Genomic DNA, 27,896 nt, shown 5'->3' on the forward strand with positions numbered 1-27,896 from the left:
TGACTGAACATTTGAGCAGCTGACGTGGCACCACTTCATCCCTGGCACTGCTGCCAAAAGGGTTGTGTATCACGTCATAACCCCAGGAAGGAATTTCTGTACAGCTGGAAATCGTAGGTGAAAAAGCAAAGGCAAAATGAACCTTACCTGTCTTCCCCAGATATTACCCAAACAAAAAGATTTTATAAAAGGAAATGCTCTTAGATGTTGAGCATTTGCCTAGATCCATAAATGTCTTGAGGTAACCCAGAGCAAAATCTTTGAGATCTGTGAGGTTTAGATATTCAAAAGTTATCTATCCAAAGTTCTTTTATATGTATATATATATATATAAATCTACTCCTTTAAATTTCATTATAATACCCTAAGAATTAATACCATAAATAGTTCCATTATCATGTAATCCCCTAAGAATTAATACCAAAAATAGTGACAGCAGAATGAACAAATTGGAGAGAAGCTGGGGATATCTCATCCCTTATGTCGTGGGGCTGAAATAAGTCGTATTGCATGTCTCCTATGGCAAAGAAGACTTTCATGACTGGGAGGCCAGGTTAGAGCCTTGAAATTGCTGTGCAGCAGTCTTGAGGTCTGTCCAGACACAGATGGTTGAAGGGCTCAGAAGGTGTTATTCCAGGTAACACAGTCCTGTATGTATCCACTGTGGCTTTTAACTGGATTTGGACTTGTTTATCCTCTATTTTGTTGTCCCACCCTCTATTCAGGGCTGCTCAGAGAAGTTGTGTAATGAAACAGAAGAGTTGGTTTGGCTCCAGCTGGTCCTGGTGCCTGTTGTCCAACGTGGGTTTGGTTTAGTTGTGGGGACAACACTTGGGACACAATGAGAGAGGAACTCAAAATACTCAGAGGCTTTTGAAGAGCTTAATATTTTATTTACTAGCTAGTTACCACTGCAAATAAAAATTTTAGTACACAAGATAAGATTAGTTTTATCTTTCTGCTAGGAAATCTGTAGCATGTTCCTGCAACTTAAATTGATAGACTCTGAATTTTCTAATAAGCTTTGCTTCTTTGAAAACCAACTGTCTATAAACAGCAACATGTGAAAGCAAACCAACCCTTCCTATTTTCCCTGTAGGTATAGTCAGAATCCTATCTCCAAACAACCTTAAAGAAAGTTTTCGATGCTACTTTTTTATTCTTGTTAGTTCAGCATAGCCAACAGTAAAGGCCCTGTTGACATTAGGCAAATGTGCAATGATGCAGCAAAATCAATTTAGTCACACTGATGCAAATCCCTCACACAGATGTAATGCCTGTGTGCAAAGTAGGGCATTTCTGAATATACACAATATTTAAAATGAAGTGAAAGAGAGAGATCCTATTCCTCCCAACTGATTCCTTAATGTGATTCATATGGGTGCTCCTGAAAGCCTAAGTTGAAAGAAAGGGACTTTCTGGTCAAAAATAAGGGTTCATTAGGAGTACTGTTGATCAGGAAGGAATATTATGACCTTTAAATTCCAAGTTGCAGTAGCTTAACTGATGGAATAATACTTTAAAAAATACCCTTTACCTTTAAACTAAGAGTATCTGACCTTAAAATCACTAGGAAAAGAAATACATGATTGCATAACTCCATTATATGGTTACTTTTCAGAATAGAAGTGAAAATTAATGTGTTTTTGGTCCTGGGCTGTTTTTAGTAATTTAATGTGATCTGCTGTCAACAAGAGGGAAAACAAACCTCTGATGTTCAATAAGACTAAGAGAACAAAATGTACCTTACTATGGGTATTTAGTAAAAGTTCTATGGGCAAAAAATGGCACAGCCTGTGAAGGCATTATTGAAAAACAGGTGAGGTCAGCAAGGAATACCAGTAATGAGGTAATGACCATCTTCCTTTGCAGTCTGAAAAGGTTTGGGGATATTTTTTGCTTTTTTTTTTTTTTTTTTAATAAAAATGCTTCACCAAACTGAATTTGAAGCAAAAGTTTTAGTAATTTTGTAAGTGCATTTTAGATGTTATGGAGGAAAAAAAGTTCCAAAGACTTCATGTATATAATTTATTTAACATAGTAATAAATGAAATATTAAAATCCAAATATAATATATTTATTGAAAGCATAGTTTTTAATCAAATCCGGTGTACGTTGCAATACTTTTCTTTAAAAAGTATTTTAAATTTGGGAAAGCTCTTTCCCAATCTGAATGGAAGCACATTTTGGAACCTGGGATCCTTTTTGTTAAATGAATCTGTGATTCTCCTTGCAGCTGAAGACTCACGCTAGGGATGTGAAAAGATATGCAGGGCTTCTTTTCCATGTACATTCACCTACAACCTGACTGCTAAAGCAACATTTTCCTCCTCCACCCTGCCTCAGAAAGGAGACTAGGAAGTCCCTTTTCAGGAATGAAGTCAGGGCATAATCTCATCCTGGTAGATTACAGTCTCCCAGTGGAGCCAGGTGGCTTGAGGAAACGTGGTTTTGTTCATATATTGCCAGGAGCTGGCAGTGCTTCATTTTGTTCTAGCAACAATGCTAACAAGAACCTGAGTAGGAAACCCCCATGAGAGAAGGAATCACAGAATATGCTGAGTTGGAAGGGACTCACAAGGATCATGGAGAAGGGCAAGGGAAGTGCTCAGGCATGTAGGGAGCTAAGCAATCAATTATTACTGAATTTCAAACCCACAGGCGATACAACTATACCCCCTGCTTTATAATTACTGAGATTCATCAACAGGAGCTGTGGCCCCCACTGGGCAAGTCCCAAGTTCCTTGAAATGAGTCTAATACCCAATGAGGCTACTTGTGCTGCTGCAGAAAGATATTTCTGGCCTTTTATGTGTCAGAAAAGAAACTGGATGTGACAGATTTGGAGCTGGCCTGTGATAATTTAGGAATGTGGTCTGTTGGCCTGATTATTTGGTTGAATATCTGGGTTTAACTCATCAGAGATTAGCTTGCAATTGCATTCTTAAATCATCAGGGCTGATCTGTGCTCCTTACCCTGGGATACCCCACTTCCATTGGCACTGCACAGCCAGGAGCACAGGGACTTGGAAGGGGAAGACATTAAGTTTTGAACCACAGCATCTCTACATGGGCAGGGCTAGAATCCTACTCATCCCTAGGAGAGACAGAGGGTTCCAAAGGTGCATTGGGAATTAGAGATGGGACCTGTAAGTGTCGGACAAAACAAGTGGATAGAGCATTGTTAGGAGACATTAATTGTGATATGTTCATGTATAGCTAGGTTGTTTCCACGTGTTTGTGGAATTTTCAATGAAAGTGAAAACTAAAAAATACCTTTGGAAGAAAAAGGGGGTTGTGAATACCACAATAATTTCCATCAGTTTTTATCTAATACTGGGTGTTCAGAACTAGCATGTTGCCTCTCACCTCAGGCAAGCTCCTTTTCCCTGAAAGGGAATCTAATGGATGAACCCAGAGTTAATTTACAAAAGCAGAGTGTATTCCCTGGCCATGAAACCAATAGGAAAGTGTGCAGAGGTGATATTATTCCATAGTTTACAGTGGAGATATGTTGTGTGGAGAGCTGGAAACATTACAAGGCAGCTGCCCACTCCAGAGTGCTGGACCCAGCCTTATTTGTGGTGAGCTTCCAGCTGAAACTGGTCAAGCAAATCTCTTCTCAGTTGTTAAAGTCTCTGTTGTTATTTGCCAGGTGCTGGAGAAATATTTTACTTGGGTAAAGAGCATAAATAATAGAACACAAAAAAGGTTTCCAAGAAATCATCCTCCAATCTGGAAGAAAAGTTATATGTATGTGTCTGTATATTTTAGGTGACTGAAATATAAAAAACAGAAAGTTGAAAATCCTAAGAAAATTACCTGAACCAGGTAGTTTTTCTTACTCTCTCCTTACTGAAAGGACAAGTCAGTATAGCTTGATGGGTTCTTGATTGTGGAGTTCCAGAAGGCAGCCTACAGATCTAAGCTATATTCTAGATCAATTCCTAATTCAGCCTTCAGAGCTTGGGAGGGACTATGCTCATTCATTGCTTGTACCAGATGTTTTAGTATGTAAAGTTCTCTAGCTTCACTGTTGCTGGAAAGGTTAATAATTATGTTTGCCTAACCATGAATTCCTAATGCATTCATCTTGCTTCCAGTGAACATATTTTATATTTTACAGATTTTGAAAACCTGCCACATATGAAGATGTCAATTTCTCAAAAGGACACGGACCAGGAAAGGCTGTATATTCTGGGACACATCCTCCCAGTGACTGCTTTGTGTTGCTGTGATAGAGTCTGGCCAGAAAGCTGCCAGATCTATGTCTTGGATGACTACTGTGTCAAAAGCATTTTTTAATGACAGATGGAGCCCTGAGTCTCCTCCCCATTTCCTTCACTGTTGCCACATAAAGGTTAAACTGAACTGGCACACTGCAAAGCCCCATGGTTTTTAGTCTGAAAAAACAACTTTGGAAAGAGACTGTTTAGTGTCACATGGCTGCTTTAAGAGGAGGAAATGCACATGCTGATGTTTAGCGGTAATCTGGGAAGATTTGCCTCTGTTGCATTTGCAAGGCCAAGTGACTTCCACTAGATAACATCTGTTGCATTAGCAAGGCCAAGTGACTACTAGAAGATCTAGAAATACACAAAAGAGACAAACTGAACCAGGGACAAAAGGAGGAAATTAGAGCCAGCAAGTAAGTTCTAAGTGCAAGGAACTTCTAGTTATGAGATCTCCATTGAGAAATTCTTCAGTGCAGCTGGCAGTCATTTCTTTCTGCAGCTGAAGTTTCTGAATGATAACTTTTTGTGGAGTATATCACAGGAATGTAGATTGCAAAGGGCAAAAATCTAGACTGCAGCCACAAAGTATATATCTGAACAGAAGGTAAAATGCTTCTGGAATTTGCTTGAAATGGGATGTCCAGAAGAAGCAGAGGAGGTAGCAAAACAAATTGTAAACAGAAGTAATGAGTAGCATAGCAAGGGAAGAGAGAAGCAGCCTCAGCTTTTGGATGTTTCCTAGGTAGTCATCTTGATTTCCAGCCATCAGCTTGTCACCATTGTCATTCTTTCTTCATTGGTGTAACTCATTCCAGTGAAACACTGGAGAGCCCAACAAGTCATCTTCTATCAGAAACTGGACAAAACCATCAGCTGTTTTCAGACAGAAGTGAGTACAGCACATATTGCCCCGTGGTGGGTTTGTCTACATGACCTTTTCCAAAAGCCCCAAGCCAGCTCTGCCAGTGTTCCCTGATGGCCAGGTGTGGTGTAGCTGTGGCCAAAAGCTGTGCACCCAGGTCAGTGTAACGATGCCACTTCTTTCACTGATTGTTGTCACACTTTGCCTGAACAATGTCGTTGTTTAAAGCTTTTTAAACAACCACAAAAGCTTTTTTCCTTGCTCCCTTGTTTACATGTACTGAATGCTTCCTTATCTCAGGGTGGTTTTTTCTGTTCCTCCATGCCCTTTTTGTTTCTGTCCCAAGTGCTCCTAATATGATGCCATAGCTAAGAGGAAGGCTCTACATTCAAATTCAAATTATGCAAGTTCAAACTTTCATTTTAAATCAGATTCTGTTCAGATCCAACGGCAACTACAGATTTTACAGGCAGTTTGAGCGAGCTTTGCAAACATCGCAAGCAAACAAACTTTGCAGGAAACATAAATTCTATTATTTTACTAATCTTTGGGATACTGCCTCACGGGGATCATCATTTGCAACAGAGCATCTACTCAGTTCATTCACAGGGTGATCTTTGTACCATTACACAGTATTGCTGTTTTCCTATGCTGACATCTGTTAGAGAAATAGTTCATACTAGTTATGGGAACTACCTAGTTTGATGATCTTACGACTTGCTATTACTCCTCACAAATGTATTATTTACTGAGTTTCTGATCATGTTTGCTCTCAATACTAATCAATCAATCTTCAGTTATTGCCTGTTCCTCAACAGACCCTTTCTAATGTCCTTTTTGCTAATTTTCACCTTGCAGAACCTGTACCATCCTCCTTAACTTTAATTCCAGAACCCATTTCATCATTCATGGCATGCTCTCAGCCTGCAAGCTGCTATCACAATGGATTGTTAGCACCTCATCATAGGATGTTGGATAACCAAACCCGTGGGGGGGAGGAAAGAGGACTACAGGACTCTCCTACCACGTGGTGACTCTCAGTAAGGGGACAGAGGCAGCTGGACTGGGAGGCAGGAGGTGTACTTCAGGAGAGAGCTTCTGGAGGCATTTTTCCCTTGTGTGTTGGCAGATCATGGGTTGAGAATGTATGGCTTGTCCCTTCCATTGATATTCTTAGTCAGGGAATGACATTTATTTACCTCTTAACAATTCCTCATTGTAAAGCCAAATCCGTTCCTCCTCCCCAAAACAACCTGTGGTATTGTTCTCCTGTTACCATGATAAATTATGCATGTGAGACACGCTGAATCATGACAATGCTCCTGTACACAGTTGTTCCTTGTGCTGGAGAAATTCGTATTTTGTCATGTACGGCTTTATCATGGTCCTCTTTATTATGGGACCAATGTTAGGGTCTTGGAGAAATTGCTAGGAAGTGGGAAGTATACTGGCTGCTCTGGGAATTTAGGCACAGACATCTGGAATATTCTGAGGAGCTTGGACCTGGTTTATGGTTGATCTAGCAACCAACGTGGTAGATCTAGCTTTGTCTCTGCATACATACTTCATAGTAGCTCACAGAATCACAGAACAGTTTGGGTTGGAAGAGACCTTAACTATTATCTGCTTCCACCCCACCCTACCATGGGCAGGTCACCTCCCACTACACCAGGTTGCTCAAAGCCCTGTCCTGATAGATAACACAGAGAAGAGAAATTTTCAGTTCTCCTGAAGTTGCTGGATAGAGCTTAAAGACCAACTAACAAAAAATGATAAAAGAATGTAAAAGTGTGCACACAGGATGATAAATGTAGCTGGAACCAGTAGATAAACAGATAAGGAGGATTATAGTGGCTTTTTGGGCCAAGTTATGTAAAAAGAAGCAACAGCGCATGCCCTAAGATAAGTTCAAGGAAATGTCATCTGTAATATGGGGGGCACTTGGTGAGTACAACCACCAAAGACTCCTTCAGACAACCCTCTAGGGACATTAAAAGACTTTGAGTAGGAGGAAGCTGCATGCAAATTAGTTCTACGAAAAGTGATGTTTATGTATCAGCCAGAAGTACACTGTAATCAATATGTGTATGATCATGATGGAATGAATACCTTGTTCTACCTTCTGGACACGCATCAGATAAACAGAGATATCCTTCTGATGTGTCCAGCACTGTAATAAAGAATGCCTGCTGTCTGATACTCAACATTGTGTTAGAAAGTTTTGTTGTCTGATTTCAGTATCGGTCCAACATTGCCTTGAACACTTCCAGGGTTGGGGCAGCCGCAGTTCTCTGGGCAGCGTGCTCCAATGTCTCACCAGCACAATACTAAAGTTGTGTCAATAAAATGTTGTGTCTAAACAAGAATTGTACTTTTCCGTTGTATCTTTTTAATTGTACCAATCACCAGTTAGCTTCAGTCAGGTAACGTGGCTGCGTGTGGTATTGCTGTGATCCGCCAAGCCAACAAAACTTACAGACTCTCACCTGCACACAGGGCAGGGAGAAGGGTGACCTCTTTTAAGCCCTGTCCAAGGGACAAAGACCTCTCACACAATCACAGAACGGGTCAGTTTGGAAGGGACCACAGTGGGTCACCTGGCCCAAGCTCCCCTCTCAAGCATGGTCATTCTAGAGCACATGGCACAGGACTGTGTCCAGATGGTTCTTGAGCATCTCCAGTGAGGGAGATTCCACACCCTCTCTGGGCAACCGGTGTCAGAGCATGGCCAACCATACAGTAAAGTTTTTCCCCATATTCAAGAGGAACTTCCTGTCCTTCCTCTCACTCGGACAGAGCCAGGCAGGCACCCAGCTGGGCGGGAGCGGTCGCCGGTACCGGGGAGAGGGCGGGGCTCCCGGGACGGGGCGGGGCTCCCGGGGCGGGGCGGGGCTCCGCGGCGGCCGGGCCGGTTCCCGCGGGGCGGGCGGGGCAGCGCTCGCCTCACGTCGCGGGGGCGGGGGCGCGGTCCCGGCGGGGAGGGGCGGGGCACGGGCGGGGCGGGGCGCTGGGCGGGGCGCGGGGCGGGGCGGGCCGCGAGCGGCCGTTGGCGGCGCGGCGCGGCGGGGCAGCCGCTGCCGGGGCGGGCGCACGAACACCCGCGGGGTGGGGGCCGGTAGGCGGCGGCGGCGCGGGCGGGAAGCGGCGGGGCTGCTCCGCCTCCCTTCGGCTCTCCGGCGGCGGCCGGCGTAGGACAATGGAAGAGGCGGCAGCGGCGTTAGCAGCTGCAGCAGCGGCGGCGGCGGCGGGGGGGCCGTGCCCGGCGGACCGACCGGGGGCAGCGGCGGCGGCGCTGAGCGGGGAGAACGAGGCCGAGAGCCGGCAGGGCCCGGCGGAGCGCGACGGGGACGCGGCCCCGCTCAACCTGTTGGACACTTGCGGCGTGTGCGGGCAGCCTATCCAGAGCCGGCGGCCCAAGCTGCTGCCCTGCCTGCACTCGGTGTGCCAGCGCTGCCTGCCGCAGCCGGACCGGTACCTCATGCTGCCCCCCGTCCTGACCTCCGCGGCCGCCGCCGCCCTCAAGGAGCCGCCGCCGGCGGCGCCTCCCGCCTCGCCCGTCTCTTCGCAAGCCTCACCGCTGCACTGCACGCCCAGTAAGTGCCCTTTCTTGCCCGTACCCCCTTTGCCCCTGCCTGGGGGTGCTGCCCCCTCCAACGCCGAGGCCCCGTTTGAAGGCACGGGGAGCTGTCGGGACCGGGTGCCGTGGGCGGGTGCGGGTGCCCGGCCGCGGAGCTGCCGGGGCACGGAGCTGTCGGGACGGGAGCTGCTCGCCAGCGCCAAGGCTGGCGGCCGGGTTGTGCTTCGGCTTGGTTTGTTTTAATCGTTATTTTTTAAATTTCCCACCTCGGAGGGAGGCAGAACTACTGTGCTTTCCCAGGACCTCTGTGTGCGGGTGGAGAGGGGCGGTGAGAGCCGGCCTGCGCTCCGGGCCGCGGGTGCGGGGCCGGGCAGCCGTTATCGGGGGAGCCGGGAGGCTTTGGCCGCTGGCCGGCGGAAAAGCTGAACGCGGGCTGATAGCAAGGCTCGAAAACGTAGCGAGAGCACAGACTCTTTATGAGCGGTGTTTGGAGTGCGGCCGGAGGGGAGTCCTGCAGGTGTCATCCGCCGCGCCTGGGCGGGGACCGGGGCGGCCCAGCAATAATAACACTTGTCCGGGCCATGGGCCGCCTGCGTGGCTCTGCTGATGCGTTCATGCACCACTTACTCGCTAATTACCGCGCCGAAGGAAGAATGCCGCGAGGAAGTTCTGTTAAGCTCATGTACTGACACAGTAGCCTCTGTCAGTGTGTTTGAAAAGTACATGTCGCTGTAGAAGGTGGGGAATAAACGCCTTCCGCTTGAAACTACTTTCCTAATGTTTTTGATTTTTTTTCCCTCCTAACCCTCTTAGGTAGGTCTACCGGATCACTTGGTTTTGTTAAAGGCAGTTTCGTCTGAGAAAAAAGTGCAAACAAACATCCTGTAGTGGTAGCTGGTTAAGGTCTTGGTAAAACTTGTATAGGAAAGAGGAAGTGTGATGGAAATTGAGCTAATCCATAGGTATTAGTGGAGGTTGTACTTGCTGGAATGTGTAGCGGGGGGGGGGGCTCAAGTGAAAAGTAGTAGCTCCAGGTTGACGTTCTTAAGTCCTTTAAGTGGACTTATTAAACTTGACCATCCTGCCAGAGTTCTGACCAAAGATTACCATTTAATTATATAAAGTGTTTGCAGCAATTCGTAAAGGAGACACCCCTCTTCAGAGAGAGAAATATTTGGAACAGCGAGAGATTTGCTCCAGAATATCCGAGAAACTCCCAAGTATGTTAACAGGATGTGCTGAACTCTTCATCTATGTGAATGTCTGTGCTAGTATATTCATTCAGTCTTTAATTTTAGCATGTAAAGTCTGTTGTAGTCAGAGTGCCTAATCAAAAGTTACGGAGTGGGAAAATCTGTAGGACCCAAAGTTTATATACTTAAGCTTGATTGATTCAGGACGTGTTATTGCTCATACATCTATGAGTAGAAAAGGGAAATTCTGCATGGGAGGAACAGAAAAACACAGACTCTGGAGTATGATGAGATACTTGGAAATAGGAAAGAGGGCATAGATACAAGCTCAGGAATTTGCAAGGTAGTGTAAGAGGCAATACCATCATTGTCTTCTGAGATAAGAAGTCATGAACAGTATAGGTCCATTCCCAGATGTTCTATATAAAAATAGCAGAAAGAGGGATCTGTAGCTGAATGAGAAATGAGGTGCATCATAACAATTAAAAGATTAGTGCTGTTCAAACATCTGCCTGATAATGAATCACAGCAACAGTAAGCTTGTAGCTCTGTTCCCTCCTTTTGGTTGTGAGTTGGTTCTGTATGAATGATTTCACAGTACATACTCCTTCTCATTCTGCAGATTTGCAGACATACTGTATTTTTGGTGACAATTATTTTTACCCTCTTGACTTTTCTCCCAAGCTACTTTCATGCTTCCATACTAGAGTTCATTGTCCAGTTGGAAGAAGAAACTCACACTCACCTGGAGGCATTTTTTATGTCTTTACTTGTCACATGTTTGCCCTGGTTAAAATGACAGGGACTGTATAGTAGCTAGCTATGGCCAAACTTGGTGAAGTGCATTGTCTACTTTGTTTTCCAACTGGTACAAAAAAACCTGTGAATTTGAAGTTAGGATTGGGAAAATACCCACCTGTTATCATCCAAAACTGATTATATAGAGGAAATTTGTTACAACTAGAGGAGTTCTTAAATTCTCACAAGGAGGAAGGACCAAAGTGGTGCAAATCTGTCTCTTCTGGTAGTATATTGTGCAAAATGCTTAGGAGGAATGACATGAAGAAATGAACTGAAGAGTATAATCTTAGAAAGCTGGATAACAAATGACTCTTCTGATGCAAATTATGAAATTACTGTGACTAAACTGAAGAAATAAGCATCAAGGAAGCTGTTTGTGCTGGAAGAAATGTCCTAAGTAAGAAACACAATAGAATTGCAAATTTTGAAAATGTCCTGAGAGATAAGCAGACCGCTTCTTATGCACCTATGCTGAGCACTTGAGTTGGACAAAAAGTAGCCTGAAGAAAGATTGGTACAATTGAGTCTGTGTTGAGCAAAACAGAGGATGTGATTTGAAAAGTGCTTCACCAAACCAGCCTTGTGTGTTGTATGGATACTGAAATTAGCTGAGAAACAGGCAGCTGAAGAGGTTGAGCTTCAAGTATAATCTGGAGAGACTTTTTGTCTCCATCGAACTGTTTCCAAGAAGAAACATTTGTTCACTTTACTGGAATAAAGTGTGCCTTCAACTTCCAGCATACAGACGAGTTTATTTGTTGGCTCTCTTTCTGTGAAGCTTCTAACAACTAATTAAGGAGCTGTGAAAGAAAAGACTTCAAGCTTAAAGTGAATTAAGAGTTCTGGAGTTGCTCACTTGAATACAAGATTCAGTATGGATGACAGCAGACACGTGGCACAACATACAGAGGAGTTTCATGTGAGAAATGTTAACTATTATTCCTCTTGCAAAGGCAAACTGGTGGAGAGGCCAGTTGGCATGGATATATTCTATACTGCCACATGCACTCAGTTTTGAAGTAGAATAACTTCTATAGAAAAGAAAACTTGGAGTTTCTGATTTCTCTACCATTCCTGAAGTTGGAGGTGTTGAAGAATCATCAGTGTGTCAGACACCAGTGGTTTTAGCATTGGAGAGTTCACTGCTTTCTGAATGTTCAGTGGTAGTTTATTTGCTATAGGTGATAATTTTGGTGTTGCACTGCCAAAAAATTGGTTGTCAGACAGAACATTATGGACTGCAGGGAGTGCTGCAAAGAGCAGTTCTGTAAATGTGACACTGGCTTGTGAGCAAGTGTCTACAGCCACCTCTGCTAACTATTTGGCTGAGTTCATATGGGTTTTCTTTTTGTTCCTCCAATGGCCATTCTTTACTGTCCAGTTGTGTGAGTTACAACTGGAGCATACACAAAAAGTGCTGCTATTAGAAGTCTGCCATTTGCCCAGATTTTCTCTGGGCTGCACTTCAATTAGCAAGCAGTAGCCTGTACTTAAAGGGTAGTGTTTGTAACATGCAGACCCTCATAGTACTCTTCTGGAATTTTGGAATGTGAAATAGGTGTGTGAAAGCTGCGAAGTTAGAGATTGAAATTCTATCCCTTCTCAAAACTTTTAAAGTTGCAAGTAGCCTTGTTTGTTCTTTGTCATTAATCTGTACATGAAATAGTCTTGGAACTGGTGTGGGGGAAATACTTGTGAATGGAGTGGCATAGCAAAGTTTTATGCAGCTATCATCATGAAATCTTACTAGTGTCAATGCCAAAATAGTAGAGGGAAACTTTTTTTTTCCTGTAACTCGTCTGTAGCAAACCTGCTAGCAAACAAATTTATATGAAGCTGTTAGAAGCATATAATACTTGGACAATCCCATTATCTAAATTCTTGGGGAGTATCTGGACTAACATTTTAAATATATTCAATACATGCTGTTAAATAAGGAGTAAATACTTCAGGGTTACTAAACAAGGATTCAGAGCTGTTCATGTTTCAGGTTGTTACTTCCCAGAAATATTTACTTGGCAAGACAGTTTGAAATTCTCTAATGATGCTATGAAGACCTTACCCTTGACATCCCCCCAGATATGTGAATGGCATCTGCTTGTTTATGAAGTCCCACAGGCAGTCCTTTTACAGATAGGTTCAAATGCTTTCAGCTTCTCATCTGATCTTTACATCTGGACTTTCTGGTGTTATCACTTCATTTGACCTTGAAAATACAGTTTTTGACATTAACTTAAATTTTGTTACTTGTTTCTTTAGTTACTTCACTCCTTTAGCTGGATAGTTATTGGGATTCTTCTTAGTTAGTTTGAAGGCTATAATAGCTTCATTTGAGGTTTCTTGTGGTGAAGTTCAATTTTTCTTCCATGTCTTGGTAGTCTAAGAAGACTTAAGATTCTTTTTGTAAATCTGCCGCTACAAATTATTATTTCCATTTTGTCCTTGATATTGCCACTTGCTCAAAGTGGATTCTCTCCATCTTTGCCATTACAAAGAGCCCATATTTTGTTTGTGTACACTCACACTTTCACAAGCATGGTTGCATCCTTTTCACAAGGATCATCTTGTTTCTGCTGCGATGCATCAAGAGATGAATTGTTTAATCTCCAACATAAGGAGATTTGGGAGTGCTAATATTTGGAAGTAGTGTATGTTATAGGAATATGTATAGGAAAGACATGTCTAGTGTTCATTCTGTTTTGGATTTGTGCTTACTTTGATTTGAAAATTCCCAGGGCCCCAGATATTGCATATGTGAAATGAATTTAGCATTGTTACAGGTGAAATACCATATTATTGTTTTGATAGCCTGTAATAGACGAATCTTTTGGTTAAAAAAAAAACCTAGTAAAAGCTTAAAATATTAATATAAGTATTAATGAATAGAGAAAGTTCTTATTTTTCTAGTTATAATACCCTTCTTTTAGAGAAAAGTATGCTCTCGAGATATATACCATGGGATATGATACTTACTGTACAAGTGTAATTTGAAATAGGGATATATTTGCCAAAAGTTACTGCTTTCTCTTCTACCAGGAATTCCATAAAAATCTGGAGGCATGCCTATACAGCCTTTATTGAGGCAGGCAACTGCATGTTGTGGAAATTAGCTTGAATCATGCTTGCTCTGATATATGATTAATCTAAGTATGTAGTAGATGTTTATTGTTTTATGTATGCAGAGTAGTATTTCTAGGGTAGTTTGGATGCATTTATGTTCTTGCTTCTTTCACTCATAGAAAGTGGAAGATTAAAAAGCTGAAGCCATCAGGAACATCAGATGAGTGGTAAAATAACTGCAGTTGCCCAGCTTGTTCCAGTTGGAAGCCTTAGAGAAATTAGGCTGTACAAGTTATCAAAATAGGTGTATCATTGTGTGAAACTTCTTTTCAGACAAATATTTCTATCCTCAGAGTCCAACCTAGCTCTGTTTCAGTACAAAATCAGCTAATTATGTCTCTGGTAAGCAACTAGTTTTAGCAGTGGAAAGGAATTCTAAATCATAAGGTGAAAGGATCATAAGGAAAGCAAATATATACTAATGTATTAAAAATTCTCAGGTGTGTCCAACTGAAAATGTATTGGGTTGTTTTAATGCTTATAGTAGGGATATCTCTTAAGAAAATATCTTGTCTGGAGAGCAAGGGAAAATAGTGGTGCATATGTTCATGAAGAGGCAAGTGGAAGAATGTTTTTGTGGGTGAGCTTATTCCTGGGAAGAGTGTTCTGAAGAACTACTCAGTTATGCAGCAGGTCTGCTGAATTCCATGAGTGCTACAAAGTGACCACAATCTCTCAACTTCACCCAGTTTGTTAAATCTGAGAAAGACATTTTGTTGAAACTTGATTCTGAATGCAGTATTGTTAAAGAAACTTGTCTTTTGTACAGGTAAGTCTTTATGCCAGCATTGTGTGTGTTTGCTGAGGTGCTGTAGGAGGAATTTCCATATTATTTAATGGAATTTCCCAGTAACAGTAAACTTGCAAAGCTGGTATTTTGCCTGTTGCATCTAATCTAAAAACAAGCCAGGGGAAAACCAAAAGGAACTTAGGTGAATTCTAAATAGGACTGTATTTCAGGATGAGTAACTGACTAGATGAAAAAATCCATTATTTCTGAAATTGGAAATTTAAGTTTTTAAAAGGTTTTTGCAGTAAAATTATATACTTTAATAAGTAGTACACTGGTTTGACCTTGGATGGATGCCAGATGCCCACCAATTTGGCAAATTTAAAGGACACAGAAAAAATGGTTTCATAAAAAATTCTGGTGATGCTTTTAAAATTTACCTCAGCAATTAGGTAGCTATGGAGTTGTGTATGCTTAAAGTAGGTGCTTGCAGTTCAAATGTGCTTTGAAGGCATCAGTGCCATAGTTGAACTGACCAAATCTGTTTTTTACCTGCTGGCCAGAGAGTATGTGTAAAACTCTTTCTTTGCCATCAAAGAAAGCATGAAACAGTTGTGTAAAGTAAGTAAGAAAATGACACAATTTTTTACCAGGAAACAGTCTTGTAAAACCAGCTATGAAACTGAAGGCTGAGCCAAGGAATGTCCCTAATTACTTGATACTGTGTCTCCAGTGATTCAAGTAAATGCTTATTTGAAGCTTTTATGTGGGACAAAATTGCGTATTACCTTACGTACATTACTAACATGATAGAGGACTGATGTGAAACAAGGTTTCTAGTTATTTTTGAAGTTTATCAGTGGGCTGTGGGAAAAAGATGACAGTAAGCAAGGCTCAGCTCTTTGAACTGCACTCATGGGTTTTGAGGGCCCTTGGATTTGGGTCATGGAGACATCCTCATTTCAAAAAAGAAATATGTTACTCTGGTGCTAAATCCTCTGTAAATGGGAGTACATGGACAGGGGAACGAAGCCATTTGCCTTCTGAATGCAGAAAGACTGATTAATAACTAAGTTGCCACAGGCAACTTTCTATTAAAATGGAGAGTTTCCCTTTCAACTGTAGTCCCTCAAGTGAATATAGCTTGAATTTGAATAAAACAAGACTGTAGTGCAAATACCCTTTGAACTAAAATGATTGCCTAATTTGAAAAGTGACTGTATAATTTTCCCAGTGAGCTAACACATCTGTCTGGATTGTGCTCATAAAAAAGAAACAGGGCTATTTTAACATACATGCTGACTTGGAAACCCCCCTGTATTTTCTAGGATGCCTACACGAGGTCAGAAAGCATTTAATAAAACTTACTTGATTGGCTTCATATGTTTCTAGGCATGTGCTCCAGAGTCTGAGCATGGTCAAGGATGTGTGGAGCTGAAGTTTGCTGAACTAATGCTCTAAGCCAGCCCTCACACAAGTTCATGTTGTGAACCTGCCACATCAGGGTACTTGTAACACTGATGCTCTTAGGGGAGGGAATGCTGGCAGCTGCACAGGGAATGAGTAGGTGGAAAGACAGAGGGAGAGAGCTGCAGCACTGCTGGGACTGGAGAATGAGACATTTTAAAGTAGGAGCAAGGTTCTAATTTTAAATGCAAGGTGCAGTGCCTTGACAAAACAGCCCAGCACCAACAAGTCTGTTACTAGAAATAAGCAGTATGCAAAATTGTCCTGAACAGCAGAAGTGTGAATTGAAACACATATTTTTTTTTTCTATCATGGACTTTGCTTTAAAATGAGTAAAGTAGTTGCTCAAGTAACGTAGGAGTGTCAATTACATGCCCTTCTCACCGGCTGGTTTAAGAAGGGGTAGCAGCTTTGAATCTTCTTTGCCTTTGGAAAAACTTTGATGATTTGTAACTATCGCTTCAACAGTTTTCAAGTAAAAGTTGGAATTCATAGCATTGCCCAGCTGACAGTAGAACAGAAAACCATTTTAGTCTGAGGATAGTAGAACAGAACAGCACAGCCTTGCAGGAATAGGTAAAGGACGTAACTTAGGCAAACAGAAGTCATGCAAAAGGCAAGTAGGATGCCAGCTCAGCTCTGCAAGGCTGACAAAGCAGAAGTTACAGAAAAAATGATATTGTGCTTACTCAAAAGTGGGGGTCTGTGGCCACATTTCTCTTCACAGAGAAAAGCAAGGCACAACTTCCCAAGGATATTTCTGGGATTCACATGCTCAGCCATGGCTGCGAACTCCGGGCAGCCCAGGCTATAGCCAACATTGGATTCACCACTTAGAGTAAAAACAGGGCAACCCTGACGAAGGGGAGAAAATGATGAGGAGGACTCCATGGATATCAGAAGGCTAATTAATTACTTTATTATACTATATTATTGTGTACTATACTACACTACATCTAAACTGAAACTGCACAAGCACTCAACTCAACTGCATGGAATCTCATGACTGTCAGCCAACAGTCCTGACACACACGTACACTCACACACACATGGATTCAATTGGTCAATGAATCAAAACACTCACACCAGAATCCCATCAAGCAAATTCCTTCAGGTAAATAATCTTCCTCAATGCATTCCACTTGTTCCAAAACACACGAGCAGTAAATGAGATAAGAATTGTTTTTTCTTTCTCTGAGGTTCAGAGAATGCGAATCCCAGAAATATCCTTTGGAAGTTGTGCTTTGCTTTTTCTCTGTGAAGAGAAATGTGGCCACAGAGGTCGAGGAACAGTCACTTCAAAAGGGCACTGGACATTGACAGCCACTGAAAAAGACCCTCAAAGAGCCCTGTAAGGACTCCCAATAAGGGGTGGGACTGTGTCAAATAAAGTAATACGTATACATGAAGTAAGGGGGGATAAGTAATGAATATGCCATCAGTGTGTATGATAAAAACCTGTTTGCTCAGGGAACTTGATTAGAGGAAGGATCCTCCAAGGGACCAGTGCACTGCAGTAGAGTTCTGCTTTGTAATACTTAAAAACTTGTTAAATAGTTTCTGTGTGTCTGGTTTCAGTATCAGCCCCAAAGTGATAAATTAGGGTAGCAGGCAACTCATCAGTTGGATACTGAGATAAAGACAATCTGTTTGGCAGACAAGCTGTGTTTAATGAATGTAGAGCTGTATAATGATGGGTAGTGTCCCATAGCAGGACCTCAGAAATGGCTACGTGTCTGGGAACTTTGAAACCCTGGGGGTATCATATGTCTGGATTATATTTATCTCTTTTGTGTGTTTACAGATTCCTACCTTTTCTTGCTTAAGCAGTTGGTTTTCAGCACTCAATAGTTCTGTTCCTTATTTGCTTTTGTCTTGTTTAGGGGCCTTTCACACATTAGCAGCTATTGTTCTCACTTGTTCTAGCTGATGGACTGGTTGTTGAGCTTACTAACTACAGACTACTTGGCCTTCAATAGTTCAGTTTTATCTTCCCTGTGGGAGTAGGGAGAAGGGACTGTGAGGGTATAACCCACTGGTTAGCATATATTGGAAATCACTAAACTTAGAGTACTTAGATTGTTTAGTTTAATCAACTGTTAAAGGAACTTTAGAACTTCTAAAGGAGATAAAGTTTTGTTCAGTCCCTTCTCTATGCAAGAAACTCAAATGTGGCTTCAGAGCTCATGTGTTAAATGTTGTCTGAGTAAGTATTACCTCAAAACAGGCACATGGAATTCTTTCCTTGGTTAAACATAGGTGGTGTTCAGATAGAGCTGCTAGCATCTCTTGACTCCCATACAGATAAACTTTCTTCAAATATTGCACTCCAAGTTGTTAAATAGAATGTTTATTTTCTGCTTCATAGCAAAGGCAGAGTCCAGTCTTGTGCAAGAGTGTTCAGAAGTTTCTGGAATGGAACATGTGGGAGGACCTGTGGTCTTCCCTCATCTAGCAGTGAATTTTAAACAAAAAATGAAAGAAAATACTCTTATGTTTGTCGTAACTCCTATCTGTACCAAAACAATGACTTGCAAGAATTGCTTTTATCACTCAGTAAACAAGTATTTGATATATAGAGTTTTGGCACAGGCACCTTCAGTAAAATTGTGTGCATCTTGATGGATTGTGCAGGGAGACAGTACTCTTGCTTTTTGCTTTTCAGAAATGGCCTTATAGTTAGAAGCAAAGCCATGATTTGTGGTAGTAGCTCATGTGTCTTCTAGATTATTATCACAGCCATTGACACTCAACAGGGCCAAAGAGCTCTCCTCAAAATAATGATTTTAGAAGCTGTTTTGGCAAAATGAAGATGACTTTGTTTATGGGTATCCCAAATGGATTCAGCTGATGGTCCTCTTTGCTGCATTCCACCCTTTGTGCAAGAGCTGAATGTAGTCTGGATTCTTTAAGAAACTAAATGCTAATCTCACATCTTTTAAAAGTCCATTTAGCAACAGCATTATTGTATTGTGTTCCAGTCTGATTGTTTGTATTGTGTGGGCTTTTTTCCTTTTCCCTGCTCCCAGTTCCATTGAGATGAGGTCAGATTTAAAATGGTTTCTTTGGCTGCCTTTTTGACTGATCTAAATTTTTGAGACTATGGTGTAGATGCAGGATGTTTGGCTTCAAACTTCTGCCAGAATCACTGTTGTTCTGGCTTAAAGTTGTGGCTGGTTGGTTTTGCTTTTCATTTCTCATTATGCCAGATAAGTAGATAAAGAACCACAATGCCATGGTGGAACCCTTGTGATTATTCCTTAAAAATAAAGAAGGAATAGAAGTACAGTTCCAGTTCATTCTCAAGCTGCTATTGGATGCCAAGTGTAGTATTTCTACAACTTCATTATCAGTCCTTTGAGGCAGTATGGTGCAAGAAGGTGGAAAGAGATTGAGTGAAGAACAGAAGGTATATAAATGGCACTTATGAAGACCAGTTTTGGTAGAAGATGAATTTTCTTAAGCTTTGTTCTTTGTGCCAAGTGCCATGCTGGGAGAGCTCCTTTGAATGAGTTGTTCTTTAGTTCTGAGAAAATGGAGGAAACCATAGGAATACTAGATTTCCTCAGTGGATGTAGATATCCATTCACATCAGCCTACAGGCTCGTGGTTCAGTTACCTAGTGCAGATACAGCAACAGGAGATACACCACGGGAACATAAGCAGTATCCCTGCTGGCTCTGTAACCTGCTGTTTTCTGAAAGCTGTAGGGTAGCTGTTAGAAATCAGCTGTTGTTCTTATTTGACCAATTAGTTCATCTCTTCAACCCAGAAGGAATATGTTTTATTAGTTACATGCAGTAATTTTTGTATTGATGTAGTGTCAGAGGAGATGATAACACTGCTTCTTAATTACTGCTGGTTCTTGCATGCTGCATAGCCATGTGTGAATCTCACAATGCTTATATTGCTCCAGCTTGGTACTCTTAAAGCTATGTGGGAGCTGGGAGAAACTGGGCACCTTGCTTTTTGAACCCTTACTATGGTGCTGTGGCATACTGGCCACATCTAAGAGAAGATAATAAAGTGAGCTGGCTCTTTATTCCTGACCATCTACACCCAAAAGTGCAATCCCTGTAAGTTGCAGTATACTTGGAGGATATTCTCCTCTTTTAATGACTGGTTTTAGAATATCAGAGGAATTCTTGCAATTGAAGTGGATGCCCAGTAGTGGATAAGAATACTACTATAGTTACTGGAAAGAAGTGGATGTTTTTAAGGTGTAATTCATCTACCAAGTGAAAACATCTGCTTTAACAAGGAGACCACTCATGACCTGTTACCTATGTCTGCAATGAAGGGAACTTCATTTACCGTTTAGATGAATCCTGCTGAAGGTACTAAAACTTGGCAACACTGCAAAGAAACTTCATCCATTTTTCAGGTGTAAAATTCTATTCTGTGGAATCAGCATAATAAATCAGTATTAGTTTTGTGCTGCCATTAAGAGTTGCTTTTTCAGAGATGCAAAAATCCTGCCTGCAGACAAGCTTTGTTGTTGAACAGCTTTTAAATATAACATGTAGTCAGAATAGGCTGGATTTGGGAGTCTTGGGTTATATTACTTAAATGCATTAAATGGCTTGGAGCTTTACTTTTTTATTCCATTAATAATGCCTTGCAGAGCACTCAAACTTATCTGATATAAACTGTAGGAAATAGGTATCTTTATTTTTTTCTCTTATTAGCGTGGGAATTTTCATAAAATATTTTTTGTACTTTTCATTGTCTCTGTCCCTGTCAACAGCAAGCTTTAAAAAAATAAATCTAGAAAATTTTAAAATACTGCCAGGTCAAAGTATTTGTTATAGAACAGATTTAATTGCAGCACAGATTCAAAATGTGCCTTTAAAAATACTCTGAATTTATTGAGAAATACATAAATTCCTCTTTTTTGCTGTTGAGTATCTAAGTGTTGGCCAGTGTACTTGGATGATAAATGTGCTGTTACTGTATTGTTGTTGAAGAATATATTGAAGAGACATTAATTAGTAAAAAAAATCTCTTCTTAGTAACAATTAGCCCTTTTTTTCTCTCCACCCTCTCACCAAACAAAATAACCTAAATAAAGGCAGAGCCTATTATTTTAAACCAACGTATTATTTCTATGTAATTTTAAACATCCGTTCCCTGCACAAATACTTTACAGATAAAGTTGATGGAATGTTCCATTACATTTTGCACCACTATAATCTGTGTTTTGAGATAGTTTGAAGGAAACATAACAAGAGGTCCTGATGACTTCTGAACTCTGTCCTTGAGGAGAACCTCAAAATAAATATCCATGTAGCAGAATATGGACAGATGCCATGAACATTGCAGTTAACAAGTTGGTGGCTCTGAATATGGACACTTCAAGATTTTAAACCAAGTTTTCCTTTGGAGCTACAGACTGCAGTTTGTTAGGGTGCAAAGATCTGTGTGCCTCAGTTGTGTTCTCCAGCAGGAACTCAAGATCACAGTATCAAAAATACATGGCATAGAATAGGCAGATAAACTGAAAGTCAGCTGTCTGAACTAAAATATCTTCTGCCATTGCTGAATTTTTGGGATGCCTGTAATATTTTAAAAATGTCTGGTAAATGTACTGCACAATCCACAGGAACCCTATTTCCTTCTGGAATAGTAGCTGGAAGCCAGGCAGGATATTACCTTCAAATTAGGTATGTCTGTTTAGGCACCTGAATTGCTCCCCTGAGCCTAGTGGCTGGGAAAATGAGGGCCAAGAGGGTAGTTTGCCAAGTCTCTTAGGTAGTTTCCAGTTTCAGAGTGGTGAACACATTGAGGATGGAAGCAGACTGGTGAGGAACAGGTTGCAAGGATGCATCTGAGCACTTGAAGAAGAGAGGGAGTAGTATGAGCTAGTCAAAGGCCTTGAGTTGCATTATCACTCCTGTTTGGATGATATTTATAGTGAAAAACTCTGACTAAAGCCTGTTACCTACTGTTGTTTCTACTACCTACTGTTGCTTCTAATTTGGTTCCCTTAATATGATCCAGATTCTTAGAAGTTATTTTTTGAGGCTTTTTTTTACCTTTACATCTGTTCAGCGTTGATGGGAATATTAAGGTAGCTGGGGCTAAACAGAAGAAGTGGGTGAAACCCTCAAGAGTGTCACATGTTGGAGTGTAGTTTTCATCCTTTCAACAAAGAATTAAAAAGAACTAACTCTTCCAGTGCCTGAGAAGGGCTTGTTTCTCTGAGTTGGGACTGGCTCTTACTGTCCGAATTACACTCTGCTGACCTGCTATTTTATAGCTAGGATTTCTGGGAATAGAGGCATTGTACTGCCACTGCTGAGCTAACAGCTGGTGGTAGATGAGAACTCAAAAAGATGAAGGCCAGAGGATGAAATGTAGCGCTCCAAAGAAATGATTATTAGCTGTGTTGTGCTGTAAGGCAGGGTTCATCTTCATACCAGAGATTCTGACAACAAATTTTTTTTATTCCAGTCATCTTTTTTTTTTTTTAATTAATTATTACATGTTAACATGCTGCTATTTATGGAGAAAGGTACTAATTTCCTTGTTCCAGAAACACATGGATACAATGGACTTGAGCACTGTTGGCAAGATCCAAGAGTATCTGCAAAATGGTATTTCAGTAAAATGTGTAAATCTAAACAGTATTAAGCCCCCTTTTAAAATGAAATACTTGGCTGCTCAGAGAAAACGATGCAAGAATATCACAGAATCTTAAACATCCTTGCATGTTATATGTCTGAATTCATTACATATCATTTGGAAATACTTGATAATTTCAGGACTGGAAAGAATGTATTTTAATTTTGATGAAAGAAATGCTCATCACAGTCAGCAGTGACAATTGGCTTGTTGGCAGATTCTGCATCATGGTTTAAGCACGTTCATTGCAAGACAGTGAGAGTTTTTGTTCATCATCTTGGACTTAAACATTGTCCATCCCACAATAACAATGTTTCCTTTTGTTAGCACTGTGACACTTCTTATAATTGTGTCGTTGAAGAAAATGCCTTGGACAGCTTTGGATGTGGATGTAAACTCTGCCACCAGAATTTCTTAAGGTATTCAGAAGTGGCTGGAGAGTCAATCCTTGCAAAATTTACAATTTTTGAAGTCTAATATACGCTATGTAAAATGTTTGAGGATTGGGCATATATAGCAAAAACAATGAACCATTTCACAGAGCAGCTGAAATATTTTAATTCAGCTCTGCAGTGCTTTCCAAGAAAGTCAATGTACTGCAGCATAAAAACTGGCCTGTAACACTCTTCCACAGGGGGGATTACAGCTAATAGTCTTTGTCTGGTTTTCATTTATTTGCATTTTAAAGGATTTAAAATAATATAAATTTACAATTAATTAATTATAATTTTAATAAACTTTTTGCTAGATTGGTGGTGGGTTGGAATGTTTATATCTTGGCAGTAGGTGCCAATTTTCCCTTGAGATGTGCCTCTTATTGGTTTAACCTATCTCCCCTCTACTAGCAGCAGCAGGCTGTCACAACTAGATGGGAGCAGCTTTTTCTGGAACAAACTGGTTTGAAGAAGTTGCCAATTTTGCAGCACCAGTAGTGGCTTAATGAGAAGCAAGAGGAAAGCAGTAATTATTTTAAAAATTGATTCAGACATTATTTCACAAGATACTGCCTCTCAAATTAAGTTTTCTAAGTGTTTGTTCTTAACTGGGAAACATGACCTGTGTAAATATAACCTTCTTACCCTCAAACCCATGCATTTTAATGAAAAGGCTTGCAAGTATTAATGGTATCTATAGAAAGAGCAAGAGGAGAAAAGAATCTGTAGCTCACAGTAAGAACACCCTAATTTTCTGTGTAGTTATGTTAAAAATCTTATAGCTGGTGCTGCCTTCAATCTCTGTCATACCTTTTATTAGTTTTAATTAGCATGTCCATGTTTTAAACATTTTAACTGGATGTGTAACTTGCTGCTAATATTTTTTTGTTCTGAAATCTGTATGGTTGAAATTTCAAGCAAAACATCTGTAAAACTGGGAAAGATTGCTGCACAAAACCCTAATTATTTATTCTGTAATGACTATGTCGTTGCAGGTAAAATTGCCAGTTGCTTCTGAGCACTCTATTTAATAAAGAGAGCTCTCTTTCAGAAAACTAGTGGGTTTTTTTGACTGATTTAATCTGAAGAAAGGGAACTATTAAATCCTCCTTTTTTTAGTAAAGCACTTTGCATCTACTAACAAAAATACCCTCTTGGATCTACAAATGATCATCCAGTGGCTTTATTAAATTGGCTCTGAAACTTGTTTGCAATAGTGAAGACGCAAATGAGTCAAAATTGGGGCAAAGCAGAGCAGTCTCCTCCTATTGTCTCGGGATGCTTCAGTGGTCTTGAATGTGCTTCCAGGAAATTGAGTTTGGAGTTGGAAATAATACTGTATAACCTATAAATCCATTCCACTGAATGGCATGAGATGCCCTTGTGGATGCAGTGTGTAACTTGTGAAGAAGCCTAAGAATGGGCCATGATTTTTCCTACCTAAAATGCAGTTTAGCATTCCTTGAAAGAGGTGCACATGTTATGAGCCTGTATACAGTGAGGGGAAAACTCTTTTCTCCTGGAGCAGCCCCATGGAATCAATATTGCAGTCCCTAATCCAGCTCAGTGCGTGGCAGCACAAATCTTTTCTGTTCTGTTGTTGTCACAGGATAGAAATGAATGTGTGAGGCAACCAGCATTACTGCTCTTGTAGCATTGTGGTGTCCTGGCCTGGTTCAAGCAAAATCTGCATGTGACATTCCACAACTGCTTGGTTTTTCTAAGAATGCTGCTCAGAAGGGTGGAGGTCTTCTCTTTTACTCCTACTTAAGAGCCACAAGGCCTTGATCCAGCTCCTTTTACAGCTGAAAAAACAATGCTCCTGATGCTAAGATCCAGCTATTGAGATGTGCCTCTGCCCAAATTAGGGGTCAAACAAGATCATACACTGAAGTCCATAATACAGATTTTATTTAACATGGAATGTCAGGGAGAAAGGTAGAAAGAAATGGAAAAGAGAGCAGAGAGATCAGATAATCACCACCTATAGATCCAGTGGTGTCTTTTTGATCCTTCTTCACCCTGGGCTTCTCTCCATAGTGGTATTTTCCAGGTCTTTTTACTATTCATACATATTAGCAAAGAAACAAATTACTGCTCATTGGCTACACAGCAGCTATTCTATTGGTTAATTGATTCCCTTGCTTCTAATGCTAATTAGTCCTTGTACTCCTTGTACTCTTCCTCTTTGTTTGAGTTGGTGGTCGATCTCCCCCTGCTGGAATTACATTTTACCAAGCCCAAGCTGATTTCAGCACAGTTGCCGAGCTGGCTTTCCTTGTGGCCCTAAAATTCTGCAGTTGTGTGACAAATTCTTCTCCCGCAGCTTTGTTAATCTTCCCCTAGAGCTGAGATAACACTCAGACAACAGCACCCCTTTTATCTTATCTTATCTCGGGTTCCTGCTGTGGTGGCTTACCTTACAATCCAAGTTCCAGGTATCCAGGGAGGCATTTTCAGGTGGCCTCAGTGGTTGGTAGTGGTCACAGATTTCAGCTTTTCCAGAACTTGGGGTGATCTTTCTTTGGCCAGTGACATGCATATGAGCAGTTGCTTCTTTACACACATTTCCACAGTGGGAATTTTTGTTGGGATGCATTACCCAGAATGAGCTAACCAGGTCTCACCTCTGCCAGGCCTGGAGATAGCACTATCCTGTCACTCTATTCTGTCCTTATCTCATGGCAAAGTCAGCCTGGGGCTGTGACAATGTTTGAGACAGGCAACTGTGTAAACTCCTTCCACCTGGAACAAAGGAGCAGATAAAAATGTGGGATCTGCTCACTCACCATCCTCACAATTATAATGATAATGATCATGAAACTCCTCCCAACTTAAGTCATATGTTATCAGCTTTTTGTGTTTGCTCCATTACAGAGAAATAAGAATCTTATAGAATTACTTTGACTAATAGAAACCCTGATACTTGAGGTTTTTTGGTTAAATTCAGCATCCTGAGGTTGACTAAATCTGGGTTAAAATTGATTTGTGTAGCAGTCATCAATTCAGGATTATAACAAAAGCAAGTTTACCCTCACACAGTGGTGGAGGAAACCCCTGACATAAGGCTAGACAGCATAAGGAATTCTAGAGAAGAAAATTCATGAAGACTTTGGGAGTTTTAGGCAATTTTCCCTTTTTTTCCCCTTTTCCCATGTCACACTAGAAATTCTAAGTGATTTCTTGAACAGGTAGTTGGCATACCTTGGCAAGTTCTGTTGGTGAAAAGGCATGTTAAATATTTGGTTTGTCTTGATATGCTTCCTAATTTCTTGCCTCCCCTTCCTTGTCTTCCACATTTTCAACTCAAGCTGACTTACAAACCCTGGTTAATGCTGCTGATCTTGTTCAGTGGCTCCAGGTTTACTCTTCAGTAATGGTGTTGTCCTCTTCCCATATTTGTGCTGCTTCTCATGTTGCTTCACTGTAGTCAGTAGTGCATTTGGGCAGTGAAGCAGAGCAGGGGATGAAAGTAAAGCTTGGGAGACCAGTAAAAATACATCCATGCCTGAATTGGTTTGCCAGTCTCATTCTATGTCTATACCCATCTCCCAAACACTTGCAAAGACCAACTCAAGACACCTGTGTTGATCTTGATAGAAGGAACAGAACATCATGATGCCTTACATGTCCAAGTAAGGGAACAATGCGTTTTAAAGAAGTAGATTAAATAATGTATAAGTAGGCACACAGGATGCTCCATGTAGCTGGAACCAGTGGATAAATTGATAATGAGGAATACAGTGGGTTTTGTGGTAGCTACGTATCATGAGGCAACAGTGAATTGTTGAATTCTTAAGAGAAATGCAAGGAAAGGTGACATGTAACACTGGGGGCTCTCAGGGAATACAATCACCAGATACCCCTTCACAGGACCCTGTAGGAACACAAAAGGACTACTCTTACTAAGAGGTAGATGCATGCAAATTAGGTCTAGAAAAAGTGATATGTATGTATTAGCCAGGAAGTACACTGTAATCAATATTTATGATCGTGATGGAATAAATATCTTTTTTGTAAAGTTTCGTGACACATCAGAGTAGAGGAAATAACCTGTGTCCAGTGTGCTGCAATAAAGAATGCCTGCTTTTTAGTACTTTAAATTGTGTTAGAAAGTTTCCTCCCTAGCTTATTTTGGTATCAACCCAGAGCACTGTGCTTTGTCAGGATCAAGAATGAGCAGTGAGGGAACTGGGAGAGGGTGGTTTGTAATTGGTGCTGTTGAAAAATGTAAAAAATAGTCTTTTTTGGAGAGTGTGTAGATTGAGTATTAGGAGATGTGTTCACTCTTGACTGTAAATTGATTTGCTTAATTACAGGAGAAATTCAGTACTTGCAGTTCTGCTAGCTACTTGACTTACCAGAACTGAATTTCTCAATTATCCTTGCAGATGATGATATAAAAAATGTTACAAAATTCGTAGCCAAAAAATGGAATTTGTATATCAAAGGAAACTGCACAAATGTGTATTGAAATGCAGACTGGTAAAATGGCACTTAGAGTAAAATCAGGCTTAACATCATAGCTGTTCAGATGAAAGTGAAATGCCTTGGTATCAAGTGAAAAACTGCTTGCTGATTTTCCAGAATAAGAATTGCTTTAGTAAAATGGGTGGACTTTTATTAAAGCACTGCTTTATACTGAGTTGCCAGTTAAATCTTGAGCATCTGTTGGAAGAATCTTACGAAAAAGTTACCTAAATCTTGCATGAAGCAATTAGAGTAAGGAATTAAGTTCTTCTGCAGAAAGTGAAATATTTAATAGTTTCTGAACTTTTACATTTTATTGTAAAAATGAAACAGAAACTGCTTTAAGCCCACGCTGGTTTAGTTAAATATGCAAATGGTGAGTT

At 40.9% G+C, this 27,896-nt stretch overlaps 1 protein-coding gene and 1 long non-coding RNA gene across 2 annotated transcripts in view; both read left to right on the forward strand.

Moving 5' to 3' along the window:
• LOC143694097 (uncharacterized) overlaps positions 1–7,441 on the forward strand; it is a 111,046-nt gene extending 103,605 nt beyond the window's left edge. The window contains exon 9 of the long non-coding RNA XR_013182306.1: positions 4,127–7,441. This is a non-coding gene — a long non-coding RNA (uncharacterized LOC143694097). The remainder of the gene's footprint in view (positions 1–4,126) is intronic.
• A 774-nt stretch (positions 7,442–8,215) lies between these two features.
• Positions 8,216–27,896, forward strand: part of TRIM24 (tripartite motif containing 24) — a 55,003-nt gene continuing 35,322 nt past the window's right edge. Inside the window, exon 1 of the mRNA XM_054631022.2 lies at positions 8,216–8,690. Coding sequence (XP_054486997.2) covers positions 8,294–8,690 — 397 coding nt within the window. The 5' untranslated portion in view covers positions 8,216–8,293. The remainder of the gene's footprint in view (positions 8,691–27,896) is intronic.

This window comes from Agelaius phoeniceus, chromosome 5, assembly GCF_051311805.1.
Source record: "Agelaius phoeniceus isolate bAgePho1 chromosome 5, bAgePho1.hap1, whole genome shotgun sequence".
Lineage (NCBI taxonomy): Eukaryota > Metazoa > Chordata > Aves > Passeriformes > Icteridae > Agelaius > Agelaius phoeniceus.